This window comes from Dunckerocampus dactyliophorus, chromosome 4 (assembly GCF_027744805.1).
Source record: "Dunckerocampus dactyliophorus isolate RoL2022-P2 chromosome 4, RoL_Ddac_1.1, whole genome shotgun sequence".
NCBI lineage: Eukaryota > Metazoa > Chordata > Actinopteri > Syngnathiformes > Syngnathidae > Dunckerocampus > Dunckerocampus dactyliophorus.
The window spans coordinates 15,459,838-15,486,780 of record NC_072822.1 but is presented as its reverse complement, the minus strand read 5'-3'; the positions used below and the strand labels follow the sequence as shown (position 1 = coordinate 15,486,780).

Here is a 26,943-nt window from a genome sequence, read left to right as displayed (position 1 = left end):
GGATGTGCGGTTAATTTGAAGGCCGGAAGTATTGCTGTCATATGTTGAGGTGATTTGATAGAAGCGAGTCGAGCGACGAGCGGGCAAACGCTCCTCTTGCAGCTCCAGCTCACTCTGCACTCCCACACTATTAGTGGGAATCCTTACCCGCTCGGTTACACTAGCTATGTTTGTACCACTTCTATAGTCGTCTGTTAAAGTTAAACTTGTTGTTGATAGGTATGCTATTGCTGTTCCACACTTTGGTTGCAAGTGTCCTGTCTATAAATGCAAAAGTCAATCAATTCAAAAATAGCCACATTTGGACTGGCGAAAGTCGCCTGATGCAGAAGTGTTTGCGCCCCTCCCACTTCTGTACCTTCAACCTTTGTCACTTGTTTGATGACAAGGGTTCCTGTTAGTGGTGGTCGGGTAAAGCCAAATATCAATCGTATCGATATTAAAGGTGGGATCCGAGACTAACGTGCTAGAACTATATTTTTGGTTCTCTTTTTTGTTTTCGCAAATATTCGTTTCTTCGTTGTGTTGCAATTAATGACATTTATGTTTTTTTGTTGATATTGTCACCTTGTCTCTGTATTGTTGTATTTATATATTGTTCACCAATAAGGTTTGATTGTTTTGCCGAAAATCTTCTGTTATATTGTGGTTATAATCACGACCAACAAAATCACAAAATCCTTCAAGTATTTTGGAAAATGCCATGTAAAAAGTCTCGATATCGGCAATATTGACTCTTTTACACTCTTTTTGCTTGGTATTAGATCGATACCAAAGGTTGCAGTATCGCCCAACCCCTAGTTTCTGTAGTTAAATAGACTTGAGACAGAGACAAACGTGACACCTAGAGGATAAACCTATGTACTGCACAATACTTACATTTATGACAGACTACCTCTCTATTAGGTCTTGCTGTATCTCTAATGTTGTATGATATGTAGAGCATTCTTATCAATAACCAAGACAACACAAATACAAAAACAGGTTTAATATAAAAGAAGGCAAATTAAGAAGTGAACAAAGCATTCAAGCATGAGTTGAAGGCACCATTGTTACAACACAAACTATTTGAGGCACCTTACAGGATGTTGTGAAAGTGGTGAAGCATATGCAAAGGTAGAAAAATAAAATAAGTGCAAAACTGCGAATAAATTACACGAAGTGGCAGCAATATAGACCCTCATAAGGCTGCAGGGAGGGGGAAAAAGATCACATTTAGACACTTTTCAACCTGCTAATCAGCAGTATATTCTTCATCAAGTACCATAAAAGTTGCTGTACTATGTAATATGGTGTCACTGTCTCCTGCGCCATGTATAAAATCCTTATAAAACAAAGAGTGCTAAAATTCAAGCTGCTGATGGTTCAATCTTCAGGGTGGTGTGAGCTTGTTTCTCAAGTGTGAGTTTGCTACTTTCACTTGCGGTCAGGAAATGCTTGTTCAATGTTAATAAAAGGTTGCTGCCAGACCTTCGTGTGATGTGTCTCTCTGGAAATAATACTAAAAGAAAAGCTTATGAACAATGAAAAACACATGCCTGAGTATTTGTAGCATGTTGTTTTTTGCAGAGAACCTGTGTGATTGTGGCCACGTTCTAAGGCCCTATAAGAACAATTAACACCATTTTTCAAGTTTTCAGAGGAAATTGCATCATCATCAACAACAAAAGGCTTCATCCTATGTTTTAACATTCCTCTGAGAATCCAACACTGTTTATCCTCATGTTATCTGTAACACAGCTTCATGACCAGCAGGGGGGGCCCTTATGGCAGGTCATGGCACCTCAAATACAAGGAATACTACCAGTCACATTCACTATGAAGTACGTACGTAACAAGAACTACACAGAACCACAGAACCTAGACATCAGTGGTACGGATGCTGTCATCATCCAAGTTAAAGGGGAAAGTGCACGCTGTGTGAGACAGAGGCTGTGAGCGATGCCTGCGACGCCCGCACGCCACATCCCCGGATGCGGCGAGAATACCCAGTCCACCGGAGGGCGCAGTGGGGCAAGAGGCTAGAGTGGAGAGGGAATTGGAGGAAGAGGAGGTGGAGGACGAGTTGGGGGAAGAGGAGAGTGAAGCCAAGGTAGGCACGCCACTGAAAATGCTGTCAGCGTCTTCCGCATCAATGATGGCAGGCCCGGACGGGAGGACAGGAGTCCACGGCTGCCAGCCCGGCGCCACGGAGCATGACTTGGCGAGAGTTGGGCGGCGCTCATCGCCTTGTTGAACTTGACATGCAGAAGCCTTGTGACTTCGATAGAGAGATGAACCTCTTTTAAATGAAAACCCCTGGGACGAAAAACAGAAAAAGAGCACATCAGGAGCTTTCAGTTTTTACGAAAGTCAAGGAGAGCTATAAGACCACTGCCAGGGTTGAACAAAAGTCTGGAATTGCATTTGTTTGACCAAATTGTGTCAAGCAGCACTTCTTGCAATCATCAGCATGCACTCTGACGAGAATGAAGCAGTAGTTGGCCTTGATTGTGAAATTAATGGGTGAGTTTAATCCTCATGTGAATTTGTGAATTACATTCAGAATTTCTTGTGGATCCTTGAGTATAGATGGAGTATAAGATAGCCCTGAATATAAGACAAGCCCTCTTTTTTAGGACCCTTTCTAGCGAAAATATTTTTAACAAAAAAGCAAAAACATAATGAATCTCTTATAAGACAATCTGTCTTTTTCCAGACTGCTTCCTAGGGAAACCTACTGTCTTATATTCAGGTCAATGTGGTCATTAAATTGGTGTTGTTACCTTCGGGGGGCCTCTGAAATCCTGAATCTTCATCTCGATATCCCTGATCCAGCCATGCATGTCCTCTGGAGAGTCTGTCTAAGAAGGGACGATGCCATGTTATAGCACACTTTACAAATAACAATTATGGGATCATTAATACCGAACTTGAATAACACAAAACAGTCGTCCCTCACCACTTCACGGTTCAAATATCGCGGCTTTACTATATCATGGTTTTTCAAAAATATATATTGAATACGGCCTATTATTAATCCAAAAATATGCATAGTGAAGCCACTTTTACACATTTTTTGCCTAAATGAAACATTTTCAGCATAAATGTGCCCAAATGAACTGAAATACATTCTGTATACAGTATAAGGCATTCAGAAGACCCATTCAAAGACGTGAATGATATGTAGTATTCTACGCTGGTCACTAGGTGTTGGTAATGTTACTGTAATGTTTGTAGACACACACAACGCCAGACTTAATCAGCCTTTTCTTGCAGGTTAGAATGATATTACAACAGGTACAATGATCCCTAATAAAAACACGGGCTGCTGTTGCTGCAGTAACCCACTCGAGGCTAAAACGCAATTCTGAACCCCCTCATTGCCTGTCCGCCTGCCACTCAGCTCGCCTAGGGAACACATTTATAGCAACACACACGAGCATGAGTTTTACTTGTGTCTTAAATGGCTTATTTAATTTTATTATGTCTACTATATTGGGTAATAGGAGTGTAAAAGGTGCCTATAGGGGTGTTAGTTGATGTCTAGAGAGCTCTAATAATGTTAAAAAAATGTATTTAGAAGGTCGTAACCAGGTTTTATATGCTCTAACGACAATAATTATTCCATGTATAAATAAGGACATTCACTTATCACGGTCAAGTTTGGAACTAATTAACTGTGATAAACAAGGGAGTACTTTATAACATTGAGAAAAGCTCAAACCCCTTGCTTATACTATGTCTGTGTATTCATTTGTTTTCTTAAATGACATTTACATGACTCACAATACATCTGCTACACAATTGTGCCTTAATATTTTTAAGACACTTTTTCTTGGTTTAAATAAACACAATTCTAATCATCTCTCATGCCTCCCTTTTTCTTATAATATGCTTGCCATTTCTCTCAGCTGTCCTCCCATGGGAAGGAAGCAACAGGATGTTTTTGCTGTTATGGTAACAGATGCTTGCAGCCACCACAAAAACAAAGCTTGCAGGATTCTAAAAACAGAGCTTGTGCTACACATCGGCAGTGGAGCATTTCAAGAAAAACATCTTAAAACTCAACACACCTGCTGCCTCACAACAACACACAATAATGTTCTCCTTCAGTCCTCAACGTCTGATTGTATAAACATGACAGTTGAATCACTTATTCAGAGTTTTACCTGAACATAGAAGGTTCGGGATCCAGTGATAATCTCAAACAGGTTGTCTCTCAGCAGCAGATCACTGATGGACACAGATTGTAGCATCATATTACAAAACCGAAAGGGTAAAAAGATATTTTTCTGCAGCAGTTAATCATCCCCGGATGCATTTGCAAGTGTAGTTGTTCATCAAATGCAGAGTGCACATCCAATCTACACTTTTTATATTGTTGTCTCTCAACTCGTGGGTTGCAATAGCTTTAGCGCATTTGTGCTAATGTTACTGATTTGTGTGAAGTGCTTTGCAACACATTGATGGTCAATGAATGATCATTTGAAGACACAATGTCATAACATAGAGCAGTTTTCTTGAGCATGCACATTCATTGGTTTGGCTTCTTTAGGCTTCTATTACATTCTGATTGAGCTTAGATACAGCATTCAACTGTTTGTTGATAAACTAATCGGGAATCAATTAAACAAAAATGTGCAAATTCAATCTTGCCAGAATGTGCACAATAGGTTGAGCTTTAACTCATGTCAATGAGTGACATGCATTTACCATGGATGGCTGATGAAAAGTAAAGCACTGTAAAGGGAGGCCTATTCCCATTCCTGTTGCTTTTTATTGTTTAGGTTAACAGTTACCGGAAGTACACAGCGCTTCACTGTGGTCACAAAAAGCTGTTTTATTGCTCATGGTGTGTTCATACCGCAAACATTCAGATGACACAGATCATTATCTGGATGAGCACACACTGCATGTGTTTATAATCAACTGCAAGTGCATGAGCAAGATTGTGACAAAGTAAGAATTGGACTCGGCCGTCACACTGACTCACCCCGACTTGACAAGACATTCATGGACCTTCTGAATGTCCCTCAGGGGAATGGCTCGCAGAGGCTCCTTGTCCTGACACGCAAACAAAGCAGACATAAGCCGATGAAGAAGAGCACAGACGAAGATCAGCGAGAGACAGCAGGCCTTCTCCGCACCATCTCAGACTTGTAGTAACTGACGGCGTTGTTATCCAGGGTAAAAAAGCGTCTCTTCCAGCTTTTTCTCTGGAAAATATGACAGTTTCCTCATGCTCACACTCCATCGACGCAGAGGTTCAAAGTAGCTCTCTACTCACAACATTGCCTTGCTTGACACAATAACTGGACCTCAGAACACCAGGCCTGACGCCCTTCTTCTCAGTTTCTTCTGCTTCATTCTGAAACACCATGACCATCTTCACTCCAACATCCACGGTCATCAAAACATGTCTGCATACATTTGCTGAACTCCATATTCACCAACACAACTTTTATTTTGGGGGCACCATACCTGAATAGGAGTGTGCACTACCACTCCCCCTATGATCTCCGTCTTGTATGCGTGCTGCTTCTTTCCTCCCTGAATGTCACTGACAATTGCAGACACATGGGACCTTGGAGGTGCAGGACCAGACTTAGGAACCTATCAGCAAACAACATTAAAATGTCACCTTTTGTGCAAAATCGACTTTTGGATGATATCATAACAGTAATATGCGCCCAGAGCCTGTTTATGCACCAAACATGAGAAAAATCATCTCTCTCGGTTGCTCCACTTATGAGAGAAGAGCCGCTTTTGAAGTCGGAAAAGTTGGGTTTTTTGCCATCTTTGGGTCCTGCCGGGACCCCCGATGAATGTTTGGGGGGTTTGGCCCACCTCCCGGGGCGGAAAAGTGTCGTTTCAGCAACTTGACAAAATGCGATTTTGCGACAGTGTCGAAACGAGTGAAAATCGACCCCTCGGAGAAGTTGGGTTTTTTGCCATCTTTGGGTCCTGCCGGGACACCCAATGAATGTTTGGGGAGGTTGGCCCACCTCCCGGGGCGGAAAAGTGTCGTTTCAGCAACTTGAAAAAAGGCGATTTCGCGACACTGTCGAAATGGGTGAAAATCGACCCCTCGGAGAAGTTGGGTTTTTTGCCATCTTTGGGTCCTGCCGGGACACCCGATGAATGTTTAGGGGGGTTGGCCCACCTGCCGGGGCGGAAAAGTGTCGTTTCAGCAACTTGAAAAAATTCCAGGATTTTCTGACGTCCATCCATCCATTTTCTATACCGCTTCATCCTCATTAGGGTCGCGGGGGCATGCTGGAGCCTATCCCAGCTGACTTCGGGCGACGGATTTTCTGATGTCTTGAAGTAAAACTCTTCTTCCTCATGGCTATGATCCCGCCTCTGACCTGCTCAGAGTTAGAAGAGGCGTCGCTGTGTATAAGCCCACCACTTTACAGAGAACAGCTTTGTAAAACTAAAAAAAGCAGGCTTTGCTACACATCTGAAAGTAAACACTGGGGAACTGTCAGTCAGTCAGCTACAGGCGTGGGAGCTACACGTTTGATAATTTTGTTTTTCTTCAGTGAATAGGCTAAACCAAGCATGATGTTGCTGTTAAAATGTGACTGTCATGTTAGCGCTTTAGCACACATAGCTATGCTAGTGTCCTGTTGTACTGCACCTTAATGTTACATTGCTGCATGTGACATATGCCATCTATAACACTGGACAAGTGAAGAGTTACAGTGTATAAGCAGTGGTGTGAAAAAGTGTTTGCCCCCTTCCTGATTTCTTATTTTTTTGCATGTTTATCACACTTAAACGTTTTAGATCATCAACCAAATTTAAACATTAGTCAATGACAACACAACTGAACACAAAATGTTGTTTTTAAATGAAACTTTTTACTATTAAAAAGCCTGAGCTGCTATTAAAGCCTTTATGAAGACAGACTCTGGAATGCATTATTTATATTTTTATTATTTCCTAAAAGAAAGAAAAAGCAAGCATGGAGCAAAGCCTTTTCAGGACAGTGCAACAACACAGTACAATTATTGGATGTCGGTGGATTGTGACAGTGAATCAACCATCACAAGTAACCATAAAAAATGTCCCCCCAAGGAAAAGAAGAATCCATCCACAGGTTACTCTATTAGACTGAAATGAATGAATACATGTTTTGTTATGAAGCCTACAGTGTAGGCTTGTTGTTGTGTAATGTTTTTAGACAGACGCATACAATATTGGCAGAGCAATGCACAAAAAAATGTGAGTGGCAGTTCTCCAAATGCCTTGTTGATGGTGGAGGTGTGACAAAAATAGCCAAACTGGTTTGAGCTGAAAAAGAGGCAACTCACATAGCGATTCATTTCAACAAAGGTATGAATGAAGAGTATCTCTGCATGTGGTTTGCAATTTTGGATGCATTTGTAAGGTTTTTAGGGCAGAATTTTGTGCAACTTACAAATGTGGGTCCAACTTAACCTTTATGAAGAATTCCGCCTGCCTATGAACCTAAATATATCACAAGAAGGTCTTTCAAGCACCTTAGGGGTCCGCATAGAGTAGCGTAAAGGCCCCAACGAACGCCTCTATTCAATTAACCGTAGTTTGCGGTGTGGTCTACAAGGACCTCTAACCTCTTTTGTCCAACCTACTAGGTTGGACAAAAGAAATGATTAGAGTTTTTGTATCCTTGTTAAAACATATTGCTCCTGTCGTTGTATTTTCCTCCTCCTCGCCCTCCTCCTTGAACCGAAGATCAATCTATTCCACAATGGCGCCCTACAGCTGGTTAGCTTCTTCTTCTTCTTCTACTGTTTATTGGCGGTTAGCTAGCAGCTCACATGGTTAGGTAGTTTTGCTAGCGATGACAGGAAACGGCACGAAGGAGATTGTTTGACAATGGTCACCCAATCAGGACGCAGAAGACAATGGGCGGTGCAGATACAAGAGAGGGAAGAGAGGGAGACACACAGCAACCTCGTGCTGAAGCACAGAACTACGACACTCAACTTCCCACAATGAAATTCTTCATAAAAAGAACCAGATTCGGCCTGTAAAAGCGTTCATACGCTGACTCTGGCTACTTGCAAGTCATGTCGGCAGCTTGTATGTTAAAAGTTTATACTAAATACTTTGGAAACAACTGGCACGTCGGATTCAAATGCTTGGCAGGCCAGATGGGGCCCCCGGGCCGTAGTTTGCCCATCCCTGGTTTATGGGCGTACGGACATTTATCTTTTATTTTTTGATGTTGCGTGTTGCTCTGCATTGCCTGGTTACGGTCGCATTTGGTGATATCATATCCGGTATTTTGGTCGATTGGTGCGGCGTTCACACTTGCCCCACTCAGGATGAGCATCTACTGGCAGGCGAACCGAGACCCGTCTCTCAGGTGGTCTCGGTCCCCGTTTGGTCCGGTCCTTTTGGTCCTGGACCGCATTCACACTTAACCAAATGAATGGTACTAGCAGAGCAAATGGACTAGAGTCCATTTTAAAGGGGTCATAAATAACAAGTGTGAACACACCGTGAGGATGATTGGTTGAAAACTGCGATAAAAATCCTCCATCACAGAAAGAATCACTTTACCATTTGGTCTATATCTTGCAATTTCCCCTTTGATCCTTGCTACGTATGCCACATTTGAGACCGCATCTTAACATCGTGGGTCAGTCTTCAAAATCGTTCTTATTTTGACTTTGACAGAGAACAAAAATTCCTAAATATTTGAAGCAAAGCATGGAAAACAGTGCATTCAAGCTCTGATAATGAACACTCACAGTGATCTTGCTGGCCTGGTTAAGAGCTGCAACCCAGTCCCTCATGTCCGTCACATCGTTGGCTTGGAGAAAGTACCTTCGGGATACGGCATTGATGACTGCGGGGAAGAAAGAAAAGATCAATTTGGGGTTCCATGAATCCCCACAATCATTGCTTTATAAATAAATAGTTTGCGAGAGCGTGTGCGTGTGACTCAGTGTTTCCCCTACGACTCACCAAAGCAGAACTCTGTCTTTGGCTTCTGCTTTGCTGTAGCTTCATTCACCTGACAGCAGAACACAGTAAATGTACATTTTTTTTTTGGTTACTTGTTAAAGAAATTGGAAAAAAAATAAACATGGTTTTACTCCCTTTGTGCATATTTATTTGTATTTTTATTTATTAGATGTATTTATTTCGATTCTTCTGTTTATTTATGATATTTCACACTCTAATCGAACAGAGCTGCTTTGTTAATTTAATCCTATGCCTCAACTACAATGACAATAAATATTTCATACATGTGAAAGTCTTTCTTTCGGTGGCTCAGAAACTAAAAAAATGTTTTTAAATGGTTGCATTGTGATACCATCCCCGTGCCACACTTTTACTTTGAAACTTACTTTGCACTGAATAGGAAGTAACTGTGCTGTGTAACAAGACAGTCGTTATGTTGCGGCAGCGATATTGAAAAAGTTGACTATACTACAACACAAGTCGACATAAATGGACCGATTTTTCATAGAAACGACCGCTTTTATGTCGGCGAAAGTGGTAGACTGAAGCTGGTTCCACTGTATTCTCTTTTACTATCTGTAAGGTAACTAACTATAAGTGTCATGAGAAGTGCCGGTTTACATACAGCGTGTTACTATTATTGTTGTATTTATTAAATACAAATTTTTAAACATTATTTTATTTTTTACTGGATTACAAATGTACATTTCTACACCCCTTACTCCGATAAAACTGTGCTGCTGCACCCCTGACAAAAGTGCAGATGAATATATCAAAATTACCAGTACACCAAATCAGTGCAAACACATTTTGCTCTGACTAAATGTAGTTACTGTTTCTCTAAATGTGCATTTTCACAACATACTCTAGTGCAGTGGTCACCAACCTTTTTGAGCCCAAGATTCCTGGTCTCGGCCGTGAACCTGTGCAAGATCTACCCCCACCACCCACCCTCCACCCCCAAACCAGGACATATACACAGTATATGCCTAGAAAACAAATATATACAATCTATATTTAAATGATATATTCAATTCAAATCAGAAATTCAAATATCAAATTAGAGGTCGCTGAAGACTTAAGACTCGTACTATACAGGTACATCTGCATTGAACATTACGCATACTTCTATCAAGTACATTACTGCTTACATATTTCATTAAAATAAGTACGTTTCAGTTGTTCAACTAGAAAGACTGAAAATAAAAAATAAAAAAATCAGTGAAATTATTTGAGATTTCTTTCCAATTCTTTACACTAAAAAGTGAAATAAGTAATTTCGGAGTTAGAAGAGGTTCATTGAGTCAGACTGTCCAGAGGGGAGCTGTCGACACTGAAGCCAGCTGTGATTATCTTTGCTAAAGTCCACATCTGGAAAACGTCAGCAGTTCACTCCGCATGTGACCATCAGCTTCAGCTGCAGATAGCTCAGATTGCTTCTATCTGTGTGTCTCAGGACTGCACACTGCACAAAACGCCTTCTCTGTGTACACTCACCGGCCACTTCATTAGGTACATCTACAGTTTGTTTTTCCAAATCTGTCTTAATTAAGATAATAAACACTGTCAAAGAGTATATAAGGACATGTTTAGTCTTGGCCATGCGCAGCTGTACTGCATCGTACTGAAATAAAGAAAAAGCGTGGTTGTAGACAACCATTATGTATCCAACAGGACACATACTGGATTGTTCTCATGCAGTTCAATGTGCAATTCTATACACGCAACCTGTTCTGGGTTACGGGGAAGCTGGAGCCTATCCCGGCTGACTTTAGGTAAGAGGAGTCAGGTACAGTAAATACCAGGGGTTTTTGTGGTTGGCCCACGCCACATTGTAAAAATATAATTTAACAAGAAACTACAAAACAAAAAGAACAGCAAAAATGGTAGTAATTACACAAGAATAAAGTAAAAAAAAGTTCAAGTTAAACCGTAATTTTACGAGAATAATGTACTATTGTTGTGCACTAGACGTAGACACTACTTGACAGGGTCTAAAGAAGTTGTGCGGGAGTGTGGTCACTACGCGCACCATTTGTGCGGAATTTATGCGCAAAACAGAACGCAAACTAGTCTTCCGACTTTTCAGGCATGCCATGAATACATAAATAAATTACACGCATTTCTCAGACAAATTGCGGGACAAAGGCAAAATGTGTGCAAGCGTAAACGCCGCTTTACTCCTCACTTGCACCACTCTGTGTGTGCACTAGCTAGCGGCCCCGCCTCCACCCACTGGGACAAAGAGACTGTGACCGGCGGGAGGGTTCCCTCACTCTGTTCATTCCGCTCTAGAACCAACGTGCTCAGGTGTTGAGACGGATGCACAGAGTAAACCCTCTTGCCATCCAGCCTGTTTGGTAGAGTGAGAAAGGAGGAAAACAAACACACATGCACATGTCACTGCATCGAGGCTGGCAAAATTATAGACTTTGTTTTTAATTATCGTGCGGTTAATTGATTTACTGATTATCGTGACAGGCCTAAGTAGCAAGCAGCTGTTCAACTCCAATGGAAAAAAACAGCCACACATCACTCGCCGACGCTGGGAACACCGAGATAGGTTGGATTGCAAAGTGTGCCTAAAGTACTTAACGTGCGCTTCCAATAATGCCTTGCACACTGCCACTTCCATTCATTCTTCCATTCATTTTCTATGCCACTTCCATACTGCTCTATTATCATTCACAGTAGCGATGCCATAGTTCACAGTCTGACTAGCTTCTGGCTACTGTTGTCGTGATACAGCTTTTCTGCAAATGAGAAATCTTGTCACGTTTAAATCTCCCCTATGTATTAGACTTCATATCATGTCTTTTTAATGCCTTATGTTCGTATTTTTGTTCATTCAGCCATTTGTATGCTTGAAAATACGTACAATTTGCTTAAATATGCATTTTTTTCCCTAATATTAGACCATATTCAACTACAAAACAGCTATTATTAATTAATTTTTGAAAGACCACGATAAAGCGAGGGCGCGATGTTCGAACCGTGACGTAGCGAGGGACGACTGTATTCTTATTAAACTGTTCTTTGCCAGGAATAATTTGTGTTGATATGCAAATCTCATTCTTTCCACCGAAGCGACGGTCTGCACTATTATCCTTGTAAAAGCAGAATCTTTGTAAAATCTCTTGTTTTGGATCTTTTTCAACTGTGCATGTGTATGCAATGAAGTGAACATGGAGTACATCTGAAATTCCCACAGTAGAACCAAGCGAAAGCTAATAGGGCTTTACCTTGGAGATGTAGGTTAGTCTCAGGCTGCCAACAAAGCTTGCTCCACTGGGCAGGTTCTGCATGAAAAACACACACACAAACACACACACAGACACACACCATTAGATCAGAGTCCAAGTTTACCCAGGCCCACATCCTCTTGCTGTTTGTACAAGTGTGTTGTGTCATTGAGTGATGCACAAAGCACCTGAGGGTTGTCCATGTACCACAGCAAAGCATTCCCCACTGTATCCAGGATGAAGTAGCGCCTCTGGAAACGGCAGCTGTTCTCCTTCTCTTCAATATCCAAGAAGCCACAAACACGGTTCAGACGGTCCACGTACGGCATGCTGCTGCTATCACATATCACTGGGACACACACACACACATACACACACATTTAAGTGCATGTAAAGAGATGACCTGAGGTAGCTGCGCATATAACAAAAGAGAGGCAAGGGTGAAAACCTGCCTCCCACACTTACACACACACACACATGCACGCACGCATACACAGGAAGCAAGAGAGAGCATCTCACACTCAGCAGTTTTTCATGTGACGTGATTGAGGCTGAGCGGCAGCAAAGTCTGAAGCCCGAGACTTTGCTGCGGCACTCCACCACAGTCAAAAATTACAGACTGTGCTGAAGATCTGCTCACATTTCCACTGGCCAGACACCAGGGTGGTGGTGGTGGCGATGGTGGGGGGAGTTCGAGATGGTAAAATGTATTCATTAAGACCATGCATTGCCTGCCATGCAAGTGAATCACCAAGCTCATGACTGACAAAAATGTACCACTCATTCAGCCCTCAGATTCCAGTACGCTAAAGATGCTTAGTGGTGTTAAGCACACAATGTTGTCCAGCCAATTTCTCGCAAATGCACACGCACAAACACGCACGCACACACACACACCCACACACACACCCACAGTTTTTATGAGTGTCAGACGGGTAGCATGACATGATTCTTCACCAGTGTTGTAATCCTTAACTTACTGGATGAAGTCCAATGTTCCTTCAGCAAATGTCAGCCTTAATGGTAACTTTAACACTGACAAACTAGTGTTTCCCATACATTCATATCAACCGCCACAAATAAATATGGCGCCACCTGTTCGCCCTCACTCATCAACACATTATAATGGGACTGTCTGCAAATGTAGTGTTATTGAAATTAAAAAAAAATCTTGACTAAGAAAGAGAAAGCCTGAAATAAAAACATAGAACTTGAGCAGTCTATCACCTTTGCAATGGAATCAGATTGCATACAGAGTGCGTAGCGGTCTGCGGATAGAATTACATGAATTACATTACGAAAAAAGCCAACTTCCATCAAGTCTGGGGAAGGAGTTAAATAGAAAGAAGGTACTTCCTTAGATACTTCAGGTCAGGTTATCACGATTAATCGTGGTTTATCGTGGTTCATTGGTTCCACACCCAATCGTGATTAGTGGAATAAGTAGGATTCCTTATTTATAAATGGAATATTTTCATATTTAGAGCATAGAAAACCTTTTAAAACTTTCTAAATATGTTTTTAACATTATTATAGCCCTCTAAACATGAAATAACACCCCATAGTCACCTTTACACTTGTATCACCCAATATAGTAGACATAATATTCGAAAATAAAACATAATATAGACTCACACATGTAAGCATTGGGAGACTTCCTTGGTGTTTCTTTTTTTACTTCAGGGACTTCTTGTGGTGGCTAATGTAACATTATTATGTAATAATACTATACTATATAATACTGACACCTAGTGACCAGTGTAGAATACTACATATCAAAGTGTCTTATAATTGTATTTTAGTTCATTTTGTCATTGTAATGTTTGAAAATATTTAATTTAGGCCAAAAAAATAAAATAAAATACAGGTAAAATTTGCGTAAACATGCATATTAGTCAACCAGGCGAGAGTCGGCTGTATATCTTATAAGATAACGCACGAACTAAATTCTACATTTTCCTATCACACTAGCTTGTTGTTGCAGGCGTTATGCATCGTAACTGTGTAACACACCTCATCACCCTTGGTAAGAATAAGAAGATGTAGCAGGAGGGGTCAGAGTTGCCAACTTAGCATCTTTGTTGCTATATTTAGCAAGTAGTCAGACCCCCCCTAAATACTCCAGCAAAAAAGCGACTTTTTCTGCTCTAATATGAGATTTTCGGAGACTTTGACATAAAAGCATGTATCGCTCTTTTCAACAAGCAGTGTGTGCTACTGTGGGCCCCTCCCTCTTCTAAAAGCAGTCACAGGCAGTCTGGTTTGCGACATAAAAAAATAAACGACAAAAAGAAGCAACAGAAAAAAGTGAATTTACATTTGTAAACTTTTTTTTTTCCCCCTTTTCATGTTTGTATCAACATTGCCTTTACAATACTGTGACGCATGTCAATGCACTGGTGGAACATTCGCATAAATTGTTGGTAAATGATGAAAATACTTCTTCTACTCCTTTCCGAATGCGCTCAAATAAGCACAGAAACACTGCCCAGAAAGGAAAATAGCACTGCAGTGGTCACATACACACACACACAAGTTCAACCAGCCTGGCACACATACACTCAAAGGTTTATCTATCATCTATCATAAACATCTGCTTTAATCATTAGGGGAGGTGTGGGGATAAGTTGTGGCATTGTGGGTCACACGCGTATAGTAGATTTCATCTAAATAGTGATCATTTCAGTTTTATTCATCTGTTTTATTTATGGTGTCTGCTCAGTTGTAGCGAGGATACTGACTGGCAGGAAGTACATCTGACCTAATGAAAGTCTGGGACTAATCAGAATAAGGTCTAGATGATGCAAAGATGATGCAATGGAGGCAGAGATGGACTTCAATGCAACTCTCACACTATGCCACTTGATTCATGTGCAATTTATTCATGCATTTGTCACCTGAAATTAATTCTTCCCTCTATTTGTTTAAATCATTTCTAGCCAGTTACACATTAGATGCATGCAAGTGCTGGGACACGTGACCGTTATACCCACAGGAACTTAACATGAAGGAAAATATCGAGTTGGCAGGAGTAAGAGCTTCCACTCTTCTGGGAAGATTTTCTACAAGATTTTGTCAATAGGAATTTCTGTCCATTCAATATTGGTGAGGTCAGGGGTCAGATGGTGTGATGTTGCTCCTGAGCGAGGGTCTGCTGCCTCACATGAGTCTGAGTCCATTCAGGGGCTGCTGCAGCTTTAAAGGACCCAGTCTACGCAGTCAACCGAGGCATCGCATCTTCCCACTCTGGCATAAGGTGGCTACAGGTTAGCATTACTAATAAATACACCTCTTTTGATTCTCGTATAGTCACCGTGTGCACGGTCAAATAAACAACGGGGTCTCTAAAGAGCGTCGGGTCAAAAAACATTGGCATTAACAGCTGTGGCAGTAAGAACCCTCCTGATGTAGTTTTGACTAACTCCATAAGATGGCACCAGCTTCATTTGACATATCATGTAGGGGTGGGGGAAATAATTGATTCTTAGATGCATCGCTATGCGGACACTGACAATTATTAATTGATTCATAAAGGTCAATAATCAAAGCTAACAGAACAAAACGGAACAGGAAGACGGAAAGCGGAAGTGCCACCCGGACAGTTTATGGTGGTGCACCTAAGTGTAAGACTCTCCGACCCGCACCCACTGGATTTAAAGAGAGTGTGTGGGACCACTTTGGCTTTCACGTAGTTGAGCCAGATGACATGCAAGCTTTGTCATACAGGCTTCAAATATTTTGGGAACACGACAAACATGAGAAACCACTTAGCATATCACATCATCACATCAAATCGTGAGGTGACCAGAGATTCCCACCCCTAATATCATGGGTGGTCAGCATCCAGCATCTTCATCCAACTCAGCATGCACCTTGAAATGTTGGTTGCGGTACTCAGCTGGTGATGAACAATGAACCTTACCGCTTTTAGGTGCTGTTGGTGCTAGGATATACCTGTTAATAAAGGACCATGTGGTCAAACAGAGCTATGATTTCTTTTCCACTTTCTCATGCACTCCAAATCATTAATACAGTTTAAAAAATACATTGTTTAATATAATGGCTTTTTAAATATGACACGAAGGATAGAAGAGATGCATTCATGTTTGCATTTTTAGAACACTTAGTGTTGCGTTATGACATCTTCAGCTCCTAAACTGGGATACTCATCTCTGTTGTAGTTCTTCCCGATGGCGTTTGCTTGACTTTAGCTCATGTTTTTCCCCACACCAAACTCCTCCAAGCATGCCTTTATACACTGCAGAACCGTCATGCTGGCACAGAAAAGGACCTCTCCCCAACTGTTCCCACAAAGATGGAACCATACAACTGACCAACATTTGACCTGTTAAGGGTGTGCTCACACCTGTCATGTTTGATCAAGCGTGAACGCAATCATCCGAACCCTGGTGTGCACAAAACAAGCAAGCGGTCTACTTGCAAGTGAACTCTAGCGCGATTCAGTTCACTTGGGCTCAAGTGTGAACACTACATGGACCAGAGACACGGATCAGCGTTGAAATGGCAGCAAAAAACAGGCAGAAATGACAACTATCAGTCAAAATCCGTTGGCGTCTCCCTCCATCTGTGTGTGTGACAACAGCACTCTTTAAAAGTATATTTCAGAAGCTTTTGAAAGAAGAAAATCTAAGATGGTAAATGGAGCAGAATATCAAAATAAGCTGCCCAATCAAGTCCCTACTTTATGCATGTGTTCTTACCAGGGTGAATGCAAAAACAACCGCACCAAAGTGGGCACAGGTGTCTTTTTTAGACATTGTTGGTTCTGACCAGAGTACTTAAACAGTGTGAATGGAGCCTAGGCGATGAGTGCCAACACGTTTGTCAACACTGCAAATTGAAAAATGACAGGATGTACCGTACACACTTCTCTCTCCCCAGTCAAAAATGTGACACGCTGTGCAGAGAAGTAAACTCATGTTAAAAGTTTCATGCTTTAACAGGAAGTACAAGTTGGCGCATCTTGGCATGCACAACGTGATGATGATAATGATGATGATGAATTTCTAGGCCATCACGCAGACTTTAGTCAGCAGCACCTGACATGCTTGTGTCGACCCGCGTCAAACACACACGCGCACACACATTTACATATACATATACTGTACATACAGAAAGACAGAGTAGCAATTTAAAAGTTCCAGTCAGGACTCACCCGCCTTCAGAGTTTGTGTCTGCGCCACAAGCAGCGCCCCACACCGCTACGACTCCTCCTGAACACACCAGGCCAACATGACGGAACCGAACTTGTTTGAAAACTACTTTGTCGAGGTCCGGCGTGCAGCAGAACCCCCTCCCCGTCCTGCCTTTTTGTTTGTGTGCTCGGATTACAGAACACTCTTCTGCTGCTGCTGCTTCTTTCCGGGTTTCGTTATTTGGATAAAACCAACCCCGGATGTGATCCTCCTCCTCCTTCTTTGCACGGTGCCTATAAGCTCATATGAGGAACTAAAAGACACCAGACTAAAACCTTCTTTAAGCACAACTCTTCATTTCGATTATCCGTGCAACAACTGTCTGTTTTTGGGCAAATTGTTGTGACTTCTTCATTGCGGAGAATGCCTGCACACTTTGTTATCCGTTGTTGACGCAGCACAAGTAGGTCACGCGCGCGCACGCGCGAGCACACAATAGAAGGTGAGCGTGACACCACCATCCTCATCACGAAATATTTAACATAACAATAATAATAATAGAGCAATTAGTTGTAGAAATGTTCCAAAACGCTTCACATTTAATAGATGAATATCATTTCTCCTAAAAACATTAGTCTTCTATGTTTATTTTCACAAATATATGTGTATTTGTGTTGTTCATATTGTTGATAATGTTATATGTATATATTGTTATCATTACAAACAAAAACTCACCGTAGGGAAGTTCTTGGACGCCGCAGGTCTTTGGCGGAAAGCCAAAGGACTTGAATGAGAGCCAATAGTAGTTTCTGCTTTTAATTGTTGACTTTATTTTGCTCAGACAATTGTACAGTATGTGATAAAAGGGAATTGATTTTAGATATTTTTTATATTGCATTGCATTCATTACTGTGTTTATATATTGTTAAATTGTTCACAATTGGTTTAAAAAATAAGTATTTAAATATTTGTCATGTGTTTTATTTATATTATAATCATGATCAACAAATTAAAGGCAAAATCACCATATCATTCAATGATGAAATATTTCAGAAGTATCGATATCAGTATCGGTGATACTAGCCCCGAATTGACTTGGTATCGGCTCTACGGTACAGTATACCAAAAAAATGTGCAGTAGGCCCATCACCCACCCCTAATCCACAGCAGTAAGGACATGGCATTACATCTATGTCAGCTGCTTTCACAATAAAGGCTTAATTCTGGATAAAGCACGGAGAGGATGATGATCAAACTTACAGTTTGCACATCTGTAGCTGAATGATGGATATTTAGCAGAGCTCCAGGCCTTATATTAAGATGTGTAGTGAAGCCTGCTTTTTTTTTTAGGACAAAGCAGTCCTCCTTGAAATGGTGGGCGTATAGACGGGGCGGTCTCATCTAGTTAGGGTTGTGTCAGAGGCAGTGTCACTGCCATGAGGGCATGACGCCATGAAAACCACTTCAAAATCGTTTGAGCGCCTCTTCTCTCAACAGCGGGGACCTTTGAACACTCAGCAATCCACACAGCAATCCAGTGTAAGTCAAGATATTGTGGCAATCTCGCATCGGCGAAGACATGCTCGGAGGCGCTTCAGCTGCTGGATAGGAAGTTGCTCTTTATTTGCGCAGGCAATAGTTGAGAGCTTGGCACACAAAAGGAATGAAAAGGGGTTGACTACAAAGAACACTAACCACGGCAATGATGTCAGACAAAAATCAAAGCGATAAGCACTATGCAGCAAACTTAACACCAACAGATAAGCAGACACACATAGGGCAACTACAAATACAAAATGAAATGACAAACAACACCTTACAAAAGAGTAAACTATTAACAAAGCAGTACAGCAAAGTATGCTGGGGAGCAGGGTGTGCTTCCAGCGACGCTACATATCCCGCACTTAGCAGGTTTGCTGTCCTCAGCAACCTCAGTGTCAATGACAGTCTTGCGAGGGGCGTGGGTGTTGCTGGCATCGTCAAGTCCGTTTCCGTGGTCTCCTGGCAGCCTCAGGTGCTGTTTGACTGTTTGCCTGTCCTCCCTTTCCTGTGATGCCAAGGACAAGGCATCAATGGCCACCCATTCCATGGGTGGTGTGGGTTGCTTGTCACCCCCTCAAGGTTTCTGATGCTGCGGATTGTCTCCACACGGCACTCCCAATGGTGGGGGTTGTTTGTCGCTTTTTCAAGCCACCCCTGCTCCTGCTGGTTTTCAGGTACTTGCCCCACCTGGAACGAGCACCTTCTACTGTTTGCAAGCATCGCAGTCTCCAGGAGAGTAATCCCACTTCTGACACCAATGTAGCGATCTTGCAGTGGCGAAGAGACATTCAGAGCCAACTACACATACTACATGGAATAACAAACAACAACTTATATAACATTAAACAGTTAATATTTACAACTATTTACAAAGCAGTCCAGCAAAGCATGCTGGGAAGCAGGAAGTGCTCCAAGTGACACAAGTAGTAGGGGTGTAACAATTCATTTTAATAACAATCGATTTGTATCATGATTCGTGGTTGCCGATACGATTCCAAAGACGATATTGGTTCATTTAGAATGATAGGATCTGAAACGGTTCAGTAACTTTTAATCGATTCAGAACTTTTTAGCCAAAAATTCAACCAATATGACTGTGAAATAAATACCTGGATACTGGACACAGTGCAGGTGAAGTTTCCTAGATTCCTGTTGTTTTTTGTAAGGGAATCATGTATAAATTCATTGTGAATATAAACAAACAAGTAAACAACAATTAATGTCAAATGCATTCACATTTTATTTGAATAAAGGGCAAACAACACTTCAGGTTGAATTAACAGAAGGTTAACCTTTTCTGCTCTCATTTTCAATATTCAATACATTTTCAATAAAAGCACCTACCTCAGCTTTTGTTTTTCAACATACAGTAAAAACAATACAATATTAATATCAAAATAAAGTGCAACCAACATCTCTTCACGTTGAACTAACAGTAGTTTTACCTGCTGGTCAGCGTTGTGTGAAATCCCATGGCGCCTTAGGAGGTGGTTCGTTTTGTCGTGGTATTTTATTTGACTTTTACATGTCCTAAAAAAAGCGAGTGACTTATTTAGAACATCTCCCTCTTTGAAAAAGCCATAGTGTTTACACACACTGGACCGCAATGGTGGCTTAATTATTTCCCGCTCGCCGGCTTGTCCTCTGCCATCCACCATGCTACGTTTTGTTGTCTGCTGGCATGTGGAGATGACGTCACAGACAGGCAGACTGAATCGAGTAACGTTCAACATCTTTATCATTAAAAGTGCTAGTCCATATAAAGCCTGCCCTGCTGAAATCCAATGCTTTGTTTCCTAGTATCAATGCAATCGAGTGATTACCGGTACCTTTAAAAGATGTTAGGTCGATATATGTCGTCCGGAATGGCAACTTGCCAAACACAGATCGATGTAGTTGGATCATAGGAAAATAAATCGATACATCGATGTAGTAGATGAATCGTTACACCCCTATTAAGCAGTTAAATATATTAATGCACTGAATTTGTTCCCTTTATCTATCGATCTACAATCTGTTTATCATCTGGTTGGTGAAGAGCTGTGACCTCCTGTTAAGAAGAAATGGTAGCACATCATCACCCGCTTAGGGGCCACGTGACAGGATAAGAAATCAGTGAGGTAGCGTTCTTATCCTGTCAGTTCAAGCTCATGTCACAGAGTTGCACTGTCTTCATTAGACTTTTCCTTCCTCTTGCCTTTCAGGGTCGAGCGCAAGGTCGTAAATGCCACATTAACCACACAATCTAGTGCATCATGCTGTGAGGTATGTAGAGAAAAAAAAGATGTCCTTGCATCTTTTCTTCAGTGAAGCTGACATGAAATAAACATAAACAATTAAAGCTGTAAATACTAGGGATGTCCCAATCCAATCTTCAGGATCGGCTGCCCCGCTGTATTTTGTAGATCGGATAATATTGGCTTCCGCCATGAGATCGGGCCGACGCGGTTGCGTATCATGTTCATAACTCTCGGCCACACTAGAACATGGTGGGTGCGGTAATGGACCTCAAAGCTCATTGCCACTTGACTCCTTCCACTCCCAAAGAAGAAAATGCAACACCACCATGCAGACATGTCCGGGGTGTACCGTGGTGAAGTTAGTTTCATGTTGGACGTTAGACATTCAGCTCCGTAGCTACAGCGGTAGTTCCCCTTACTGTGCCTGGACTGCTATGTCAATGGTCGTGGCCAATGGTGGCCGTGGCCACCCTTGGTCACTCTCCGGCCACACCATTCGCTATGTAGATATTTCAGGTATGAACTTATTGCCACTCCTACGTGAGTAATGGTTTCACCTTGGCCCAGTGGCGGCGCTACGGGGTGACCAGGGGTGGCTGTGGCCACCCTTGGTCACTCTCTGGCCACCTCAGTGGCCACCCCCAAGGCTGGGGGACAATTTTGTCAAACGCGGCTCTGTGGTGCAGAACATTAGTTCAGCCGTTTCCACTTGGACGCATTTCACTGCAGCACACAACGAGGAGCTGTCAATAAAAGTGCGTCTTGCATGAACTACACTGGTAATCAAGGAAAATAATAGTGGAAGTGCTGCTCTAACCACTGGTTGTTTACACTACGGACCGTCAATAAATTACTACTGCGCTTATTGGATGTATATCTTTTATTGGATCGGAACCCGACTCACAGAGGTTTGTTACAAAAGCCAAACAATATTGTTGGTCATGCTGTGTAACAAAAAAGTAAATTCAGCAATACTTTGGTTGCTTCAAAGAGCTATTTTCATAACCATATTCAATTCCACAAATTCATGTTTGTAACTACGGCTTATTATTTAAAAAAAAAGATTCAGTACTGGATTGGATCCGATCGGCAAGACTATAAAAAGAATCGGATCGAATCGGAAGCCAAAAAATGTGGATCAGGACATCCTTAGTAAATACAGTTAGCATGATAGCAATATTAAAGAAAAACACATGAATTCATTCAAGTTCATATTTTTACAGCATCTTTTTTACCGTTGCCTTTTTCCTTAATGTGAACACACTTCTACAAAACAAAACATTTGTCAACAACCAAATCAATGAGTGAACGACTACAATCTATAAACTTAGCAACTAAAAGGCTGTAAAAGGGAATAAAATGTAAAGAAAATCGAAACAATCAGAGAAATCTGACAGGGTCTGAACACGTTAATTTTGCACATTGAATTAAAAATACTAACAATATATATAATATATATTTATATTAATTATGTAATTATTTCTGTTTGCATATTTTATTTTTTACATACTTCATAAGTGGCGAGATCGCCACCATTTTTTAAACAATCATAATTTCTGTTTCCCTTTGAAGATTAAAATGAGTTTGATAAAAATGCGAAGGTTATTTTATTAAAATATGCCATAAATAATGCACACATTTGTCCAAATTTTAACATTTCATTTCAATGATTAAAAATTGTCTGATTAAAAATCCAGGTTTATATGTTAAACAATGCTGAAAGGAAGTTGCAAGAAGCACAAACAAGATGAAAGCAACTTCCTTGGTGCATGGAGGTAATGAACTAAAGTAACTTGGGATGTTGAAATGACACAGTTTGTGTATAAACTATGCATCCCCTCAGGCCTACAGGTAACTACAGGTGAGGTCTACAATAACAGATCTACAGGTAAGTCTATATTGGAACGCGGTTGTAAAAATCTCAGTGGGGCACAGTAGGGATAAAAAGAGAATAAATGGGATCCAAAAGAGAAGTTTGGGAGGATATATTTTCAACAAGAAGGTGTGTCTACACATGACAGAAGGGTAAACGCAGTAGCAGGGTCCCGAGTAGCAGGGCAGGGCTGCTGGTCAGGGCTGCTGTGCTGCTGTGGTGCTGATCACCATGACTGTGGCTCCTGTGTGGGCCGTTACAGTTGTCGCCATAGCAACACTCCATCTTAGCTCCAGAGTTGCTGCCCTGAGCTTTGTCGCAGAAAGCCTTGTAGGTGCACGACTTGAGTACAGTGTCTGAAAGAGAGGTTAAACGGTCCCTGAGATGATTCATCAACTTTGCTTAAATATGTTAGATATTGTTTGTAATTGTGCTGTACATTGTTCGATTTTTGAAAGCAAATGGTAAATTTGCAAAAAATTAAATTTATAGTTATAGCTCGGAGCTCAGCTTCATTTCCGGAAGTGACGCCAACTGGGTAACACCTCTCAGCTAAAGCAGAGTAAACAAACGCTTCTCGAGGTTGATCGTCGACTTGGTTTGGTATATTTTTCGTCAAAATAGTAGTCATCCCAAAATGGTGTGTTGCTGCTGGATGTCTAAAGTACCCGAGTGATACTCTAAGTTTGTTTTGTTTTCCAAAAGATGACGGTTTAAGACAACAATGGACAACTCAAGTGCGGAGAACGAGAGACAGATGGACGCCCACCTCGAGTTCTGTTCTTTGCAGTGATCATTTCACTGATGGCTTCTTTGAAGGAACACTTTTAGCCAAAGAAGTCTTTGGCTTGAAAGTACAGTATAAACACATTTTGAAAAAGGATGTTATTCCGCCGGTACACACTGTCAAAGTTGGCACAAGAGAGTAAGTCATGTCTTCTTCACATAATGTCTTCTCAACACTATTCCATGATAGCGACAACACTGCAAAGCATTATACATGTTATATAAACATCTTTTGACAGCGTTATGTTCACTGTGGGCGGCGATGGTGAATGCAAACATTCATTGTCGAGGTGAGGCCACATGTATTGCCATTAAAACAGGCTATAAAAACCCCTCCACCGATTTAAAACAATAACTGAAGGAAAAGCAACTCCAGAGTAATTTACAATTATCATTCTGTGTTTTGAAGGCGATCAATCTCCATGTCTTACGGCTTAAGTCCATGTACTGCAAGTTCTCTGTTTCATCTCCAAATGTTTCTTTCTTCTTTTTTCCTCGAAAACTATCGCTCAAATATTCGCTACAATCACTGTAAACATCCTCAGTGTTGTACCCTGCCATGTTTGTTTACCTGAGCGATATTACCCTCGATGATGTCACTACCAGAAATGACGCTGAGCTGCAAGCTAGTTCATCATGGCTGGCTCCATGAACTATAAATGTCATTTTTGCAAATTTACCGTTCGCTTTCAAAAATCAAACAAAGGAGAACGTAATTACAAACAATATATAACATATTTAAGCAAAGTTGATGAATCACGTCAGGGACCCTTTACAGCGGTCATGGTGAAAGATCCTCCAAGAAGACATGCTTTAGAAATCCACACTAGATTTCTAGATATTGACTTTTGACCTTTCTATATTTACATACAAGTAACTCAGAAACGACTAGGAATGTAGCAATGCCAGTGTTACGCTGACCTCTAGTGAGCCTAAATGTGCACACGTGTACCGTAATGTGTGTGCATTTACTGACGTGGTCCACTGATGGTGGCGCAGGCGTCAGCGTACTGTGGGCAGGAGGCCGAGCCTTGTTTGTTGCAGTCCTCCTCGCTGGATGCTGCGCACGTGTGGCATTTGAGGGCAGAGCCTTTGCAGACAGAACAGGAACGAACAGCTGATTTGAAACTAAGCATGTACACTACATCACCAGACACTTTATTAGGTACATCTGCACAAGCTAATGGGATTCAGTACAAGCGGTTGTTGGTGCACTGGAATCATACTGAGATGAACTGATGGTCTTACCTCCTTGATACAGCTCTAGTATTAGACCTCATTTGGATTGTGCAGGTGTACCTGACAAAGTGGCTGGTGAATTTATGTTGGTCTAACTGCACACACACACACACACATCCACACACACACACGCCTTGCTGAATTGGGTTGCAAAATTCCGAGTTACAAAACCTCTAACGGCTTTGTACTACAATTTGAGTTGCTGGGTATATACGGTATGTTTTTAAAAAATCTGTTCATAACTCAACCAATATATCAAGGGTGAAACCAAAAATGAAGACATGTCAGATTTTGCAATAAAAATGCAAGCATTTCTGTTGATGAAAAAGCATAATGTTAAGTGAAGTAACCCACAAAAGTGAGCACACCCCTCACATTTCAGCAACCATTTCAATTACAGTCATCTCATCAAGTGACAATACTATAAAAATGAAGCTTGGATATACTTTAGAGTAGCCAGTGTACAGCTTCTACAGTGGTATAGGTTTACTATCCACTGAAAATGACGCAACACACAGCCATTAATGTCTAAATAGGTGGCAACACAAATGAGTAGCAAGATAATTGTGTCTTGCTTACAGTCCAGCATGGTGCTGGTAGCATTACGATCTGGGACTGCATGAGAGCTGGCAGCACTGGTCAGCTGCAGGTCATTGATGGAAACATGAATTCTAACATGTACTGTGACATTCCGAAGTCCCTTGGGAAACTGAGCCACATGGGAATTTTCCATCATGCTAACGAGCCCAGACACACCTCCCAGATGCCTTGCTGAGGAAGCTCAAGGTGATCAAGTGACCAAATATGTCTCCGGAACAGAACCCAGCTGAGCACCTGTAGGGCATCCTCAGGTGGAAGGTGTAGGGGGGGCGAAGTCCCCCATCCACCAGCTCTGTGATGTCATCACAAAGGAGTGGAAGAGGATTCCAGTAACAACCTGTGCAGCTCCGGTGATTTACATGCCCAAGAGGATTAAGTCAGTGCTAGATAACAATGGTACTCACACTAAATAGTCACACATCCACACTATTTGGCACTAAAGACCTTTATGCACTGGCTTTAATACAAGCTGAGCTAGTATCCACTTCTGTAGTACATAATGGTTGCTGAAATGTGTGAGATACTATGTAATGTTTGTATTAGCAACAATTACTCAAAATCACCAGTAAATTGCGGTTATTTGTCATTGATTTCTTTGGAAAGTGTCCATCCGGTCCCACTTAATATGACCACAGTTTTCTCCAGCCCCTTAGGAAGCACGGAGTTGTTTCCCAGTGACATTTAAAACTAAAACTTAAAAATCTTTGCCCACTCCCCAACTGTGATCAAAACTTACTGTGGGCAGCCAGAGAGAGGACCAGTAGCAGGACAAGAGGCGCCTTCATGGCAGCAGGCGATCCAAAGAGCGAGTGGATGAGATTAGACGAAGCTGCGACCGACAGGTGGAAACACTGGACACTGGAAGGTGTCTCATGGCATTAAAGTCTAATCTCTATAATCTCCATTTATGCTGCACAGCCAGCAGCCTTCACTAATGGACTTAACAAAACAAGTCGTAGCACACACTTTGTGTGTTTAGACCGCTCTTTTTCAACCAACACGAGTGTTTTTCAGCTGGATAAAGTTCCTGAGACCTCAAGGTGATTGTTGTGCTCATATCGCCTCAGTCAGATGGGATGCGTGCACGAACGCGTGGGATAAACAATGCATCATCCCCTGTATGGAGGTCAAAGCCATGACACACATACTGACAGCACACGCTGTGGGAATTCTCACAGCTGCCACGATGACGCTCATGTGTATCAGGTCACGTATATGGAAAGTAAGCTTGTAAGGCACTTTTTAAGATACTTATAGTCTTTTTTAATATGAATGCTATAAAAAATAAAGTTTACAGATTTACCTCCCTTGAAATGTCT

The 26,943-nt window shown here is 41.6% G+C and overlaps 2 protein-coding genes across 3 annotated transcripts; both read right to left on the bottom strand.

The window, feature by feature from the left end:
• Positions 1 to 973: 973 nt before the first annotated feature.
• Positions 974 to 17,800, bottom strand: plekha2 (pleckstrin homology domain containing A2). Its single transcript, XM_054774583.1, has 12 exons — positions 17,365 to 17,800; positions 12,377 to 12,537; positions 12,189 to 12,245; positions 8,947 to 8,995; positions 8,730 to 8,827; positions 5,464 to 5,595; positions 5,270 to 5,350; positions 5,130 to 5,198; positions 4,976 to 5,046; positions 4,152 to 4,215; positions 2,766 to 2,843; positions 974 to 2,298 (listed from the first exon to the last, which is right to left on the bottom strand). Exons 2-12 carry the CDS (start codon positions 12,515 to 12,517, stop codon positions 1,861 to 1,863), a joined length of 1,278 nt encoding a protein of 425 aa, XP_054630558.1. The 5' UTR covers positions 12,518 to 12,537; positions 17,365 to 17,800; the 3' UTR covers positions 974 to 1,860.
• Positions 17,801 to 20,108: 2,308 nt separating this feature from the next.
• Positions 20,109 to 26,522, bottom strand: si:ch211-113d22.2 (uncharacterized). Of its 2 annotated transcripts, none has more exons than XM_054774991.1 (3): positions 26,361 to 26,522; positions 24,762 to 24,875; positions 20,109 to 23,355 (listed from the first exon to the last, which is right to left on the bottom strand). In XM_054774991.1, the coding sequence occupies exons 1-3, from the start codon at positions 26,407 to 26,409 to the stop codon at positions 23,135 to 23,137; spliced, it is 384 nt and encodes a 127-aa protein (XP_054630966.1). In that variant the 5' UTR covers positions 26,410 to 26,522; the 3' UTR covers positions 20,109 to 23,134. The 2 variants fall into 2 exon arrangements, with proteins under 2 accessions (XP_054630966.1, XP_054630965.1); XM_054774990.1 differs by having other exon boundaries at positions 24,762 to 24,902; positions 26,361 to 26,511.
• Positions 26,523 to 26,943: the final 421 nt, after the last annotated feature.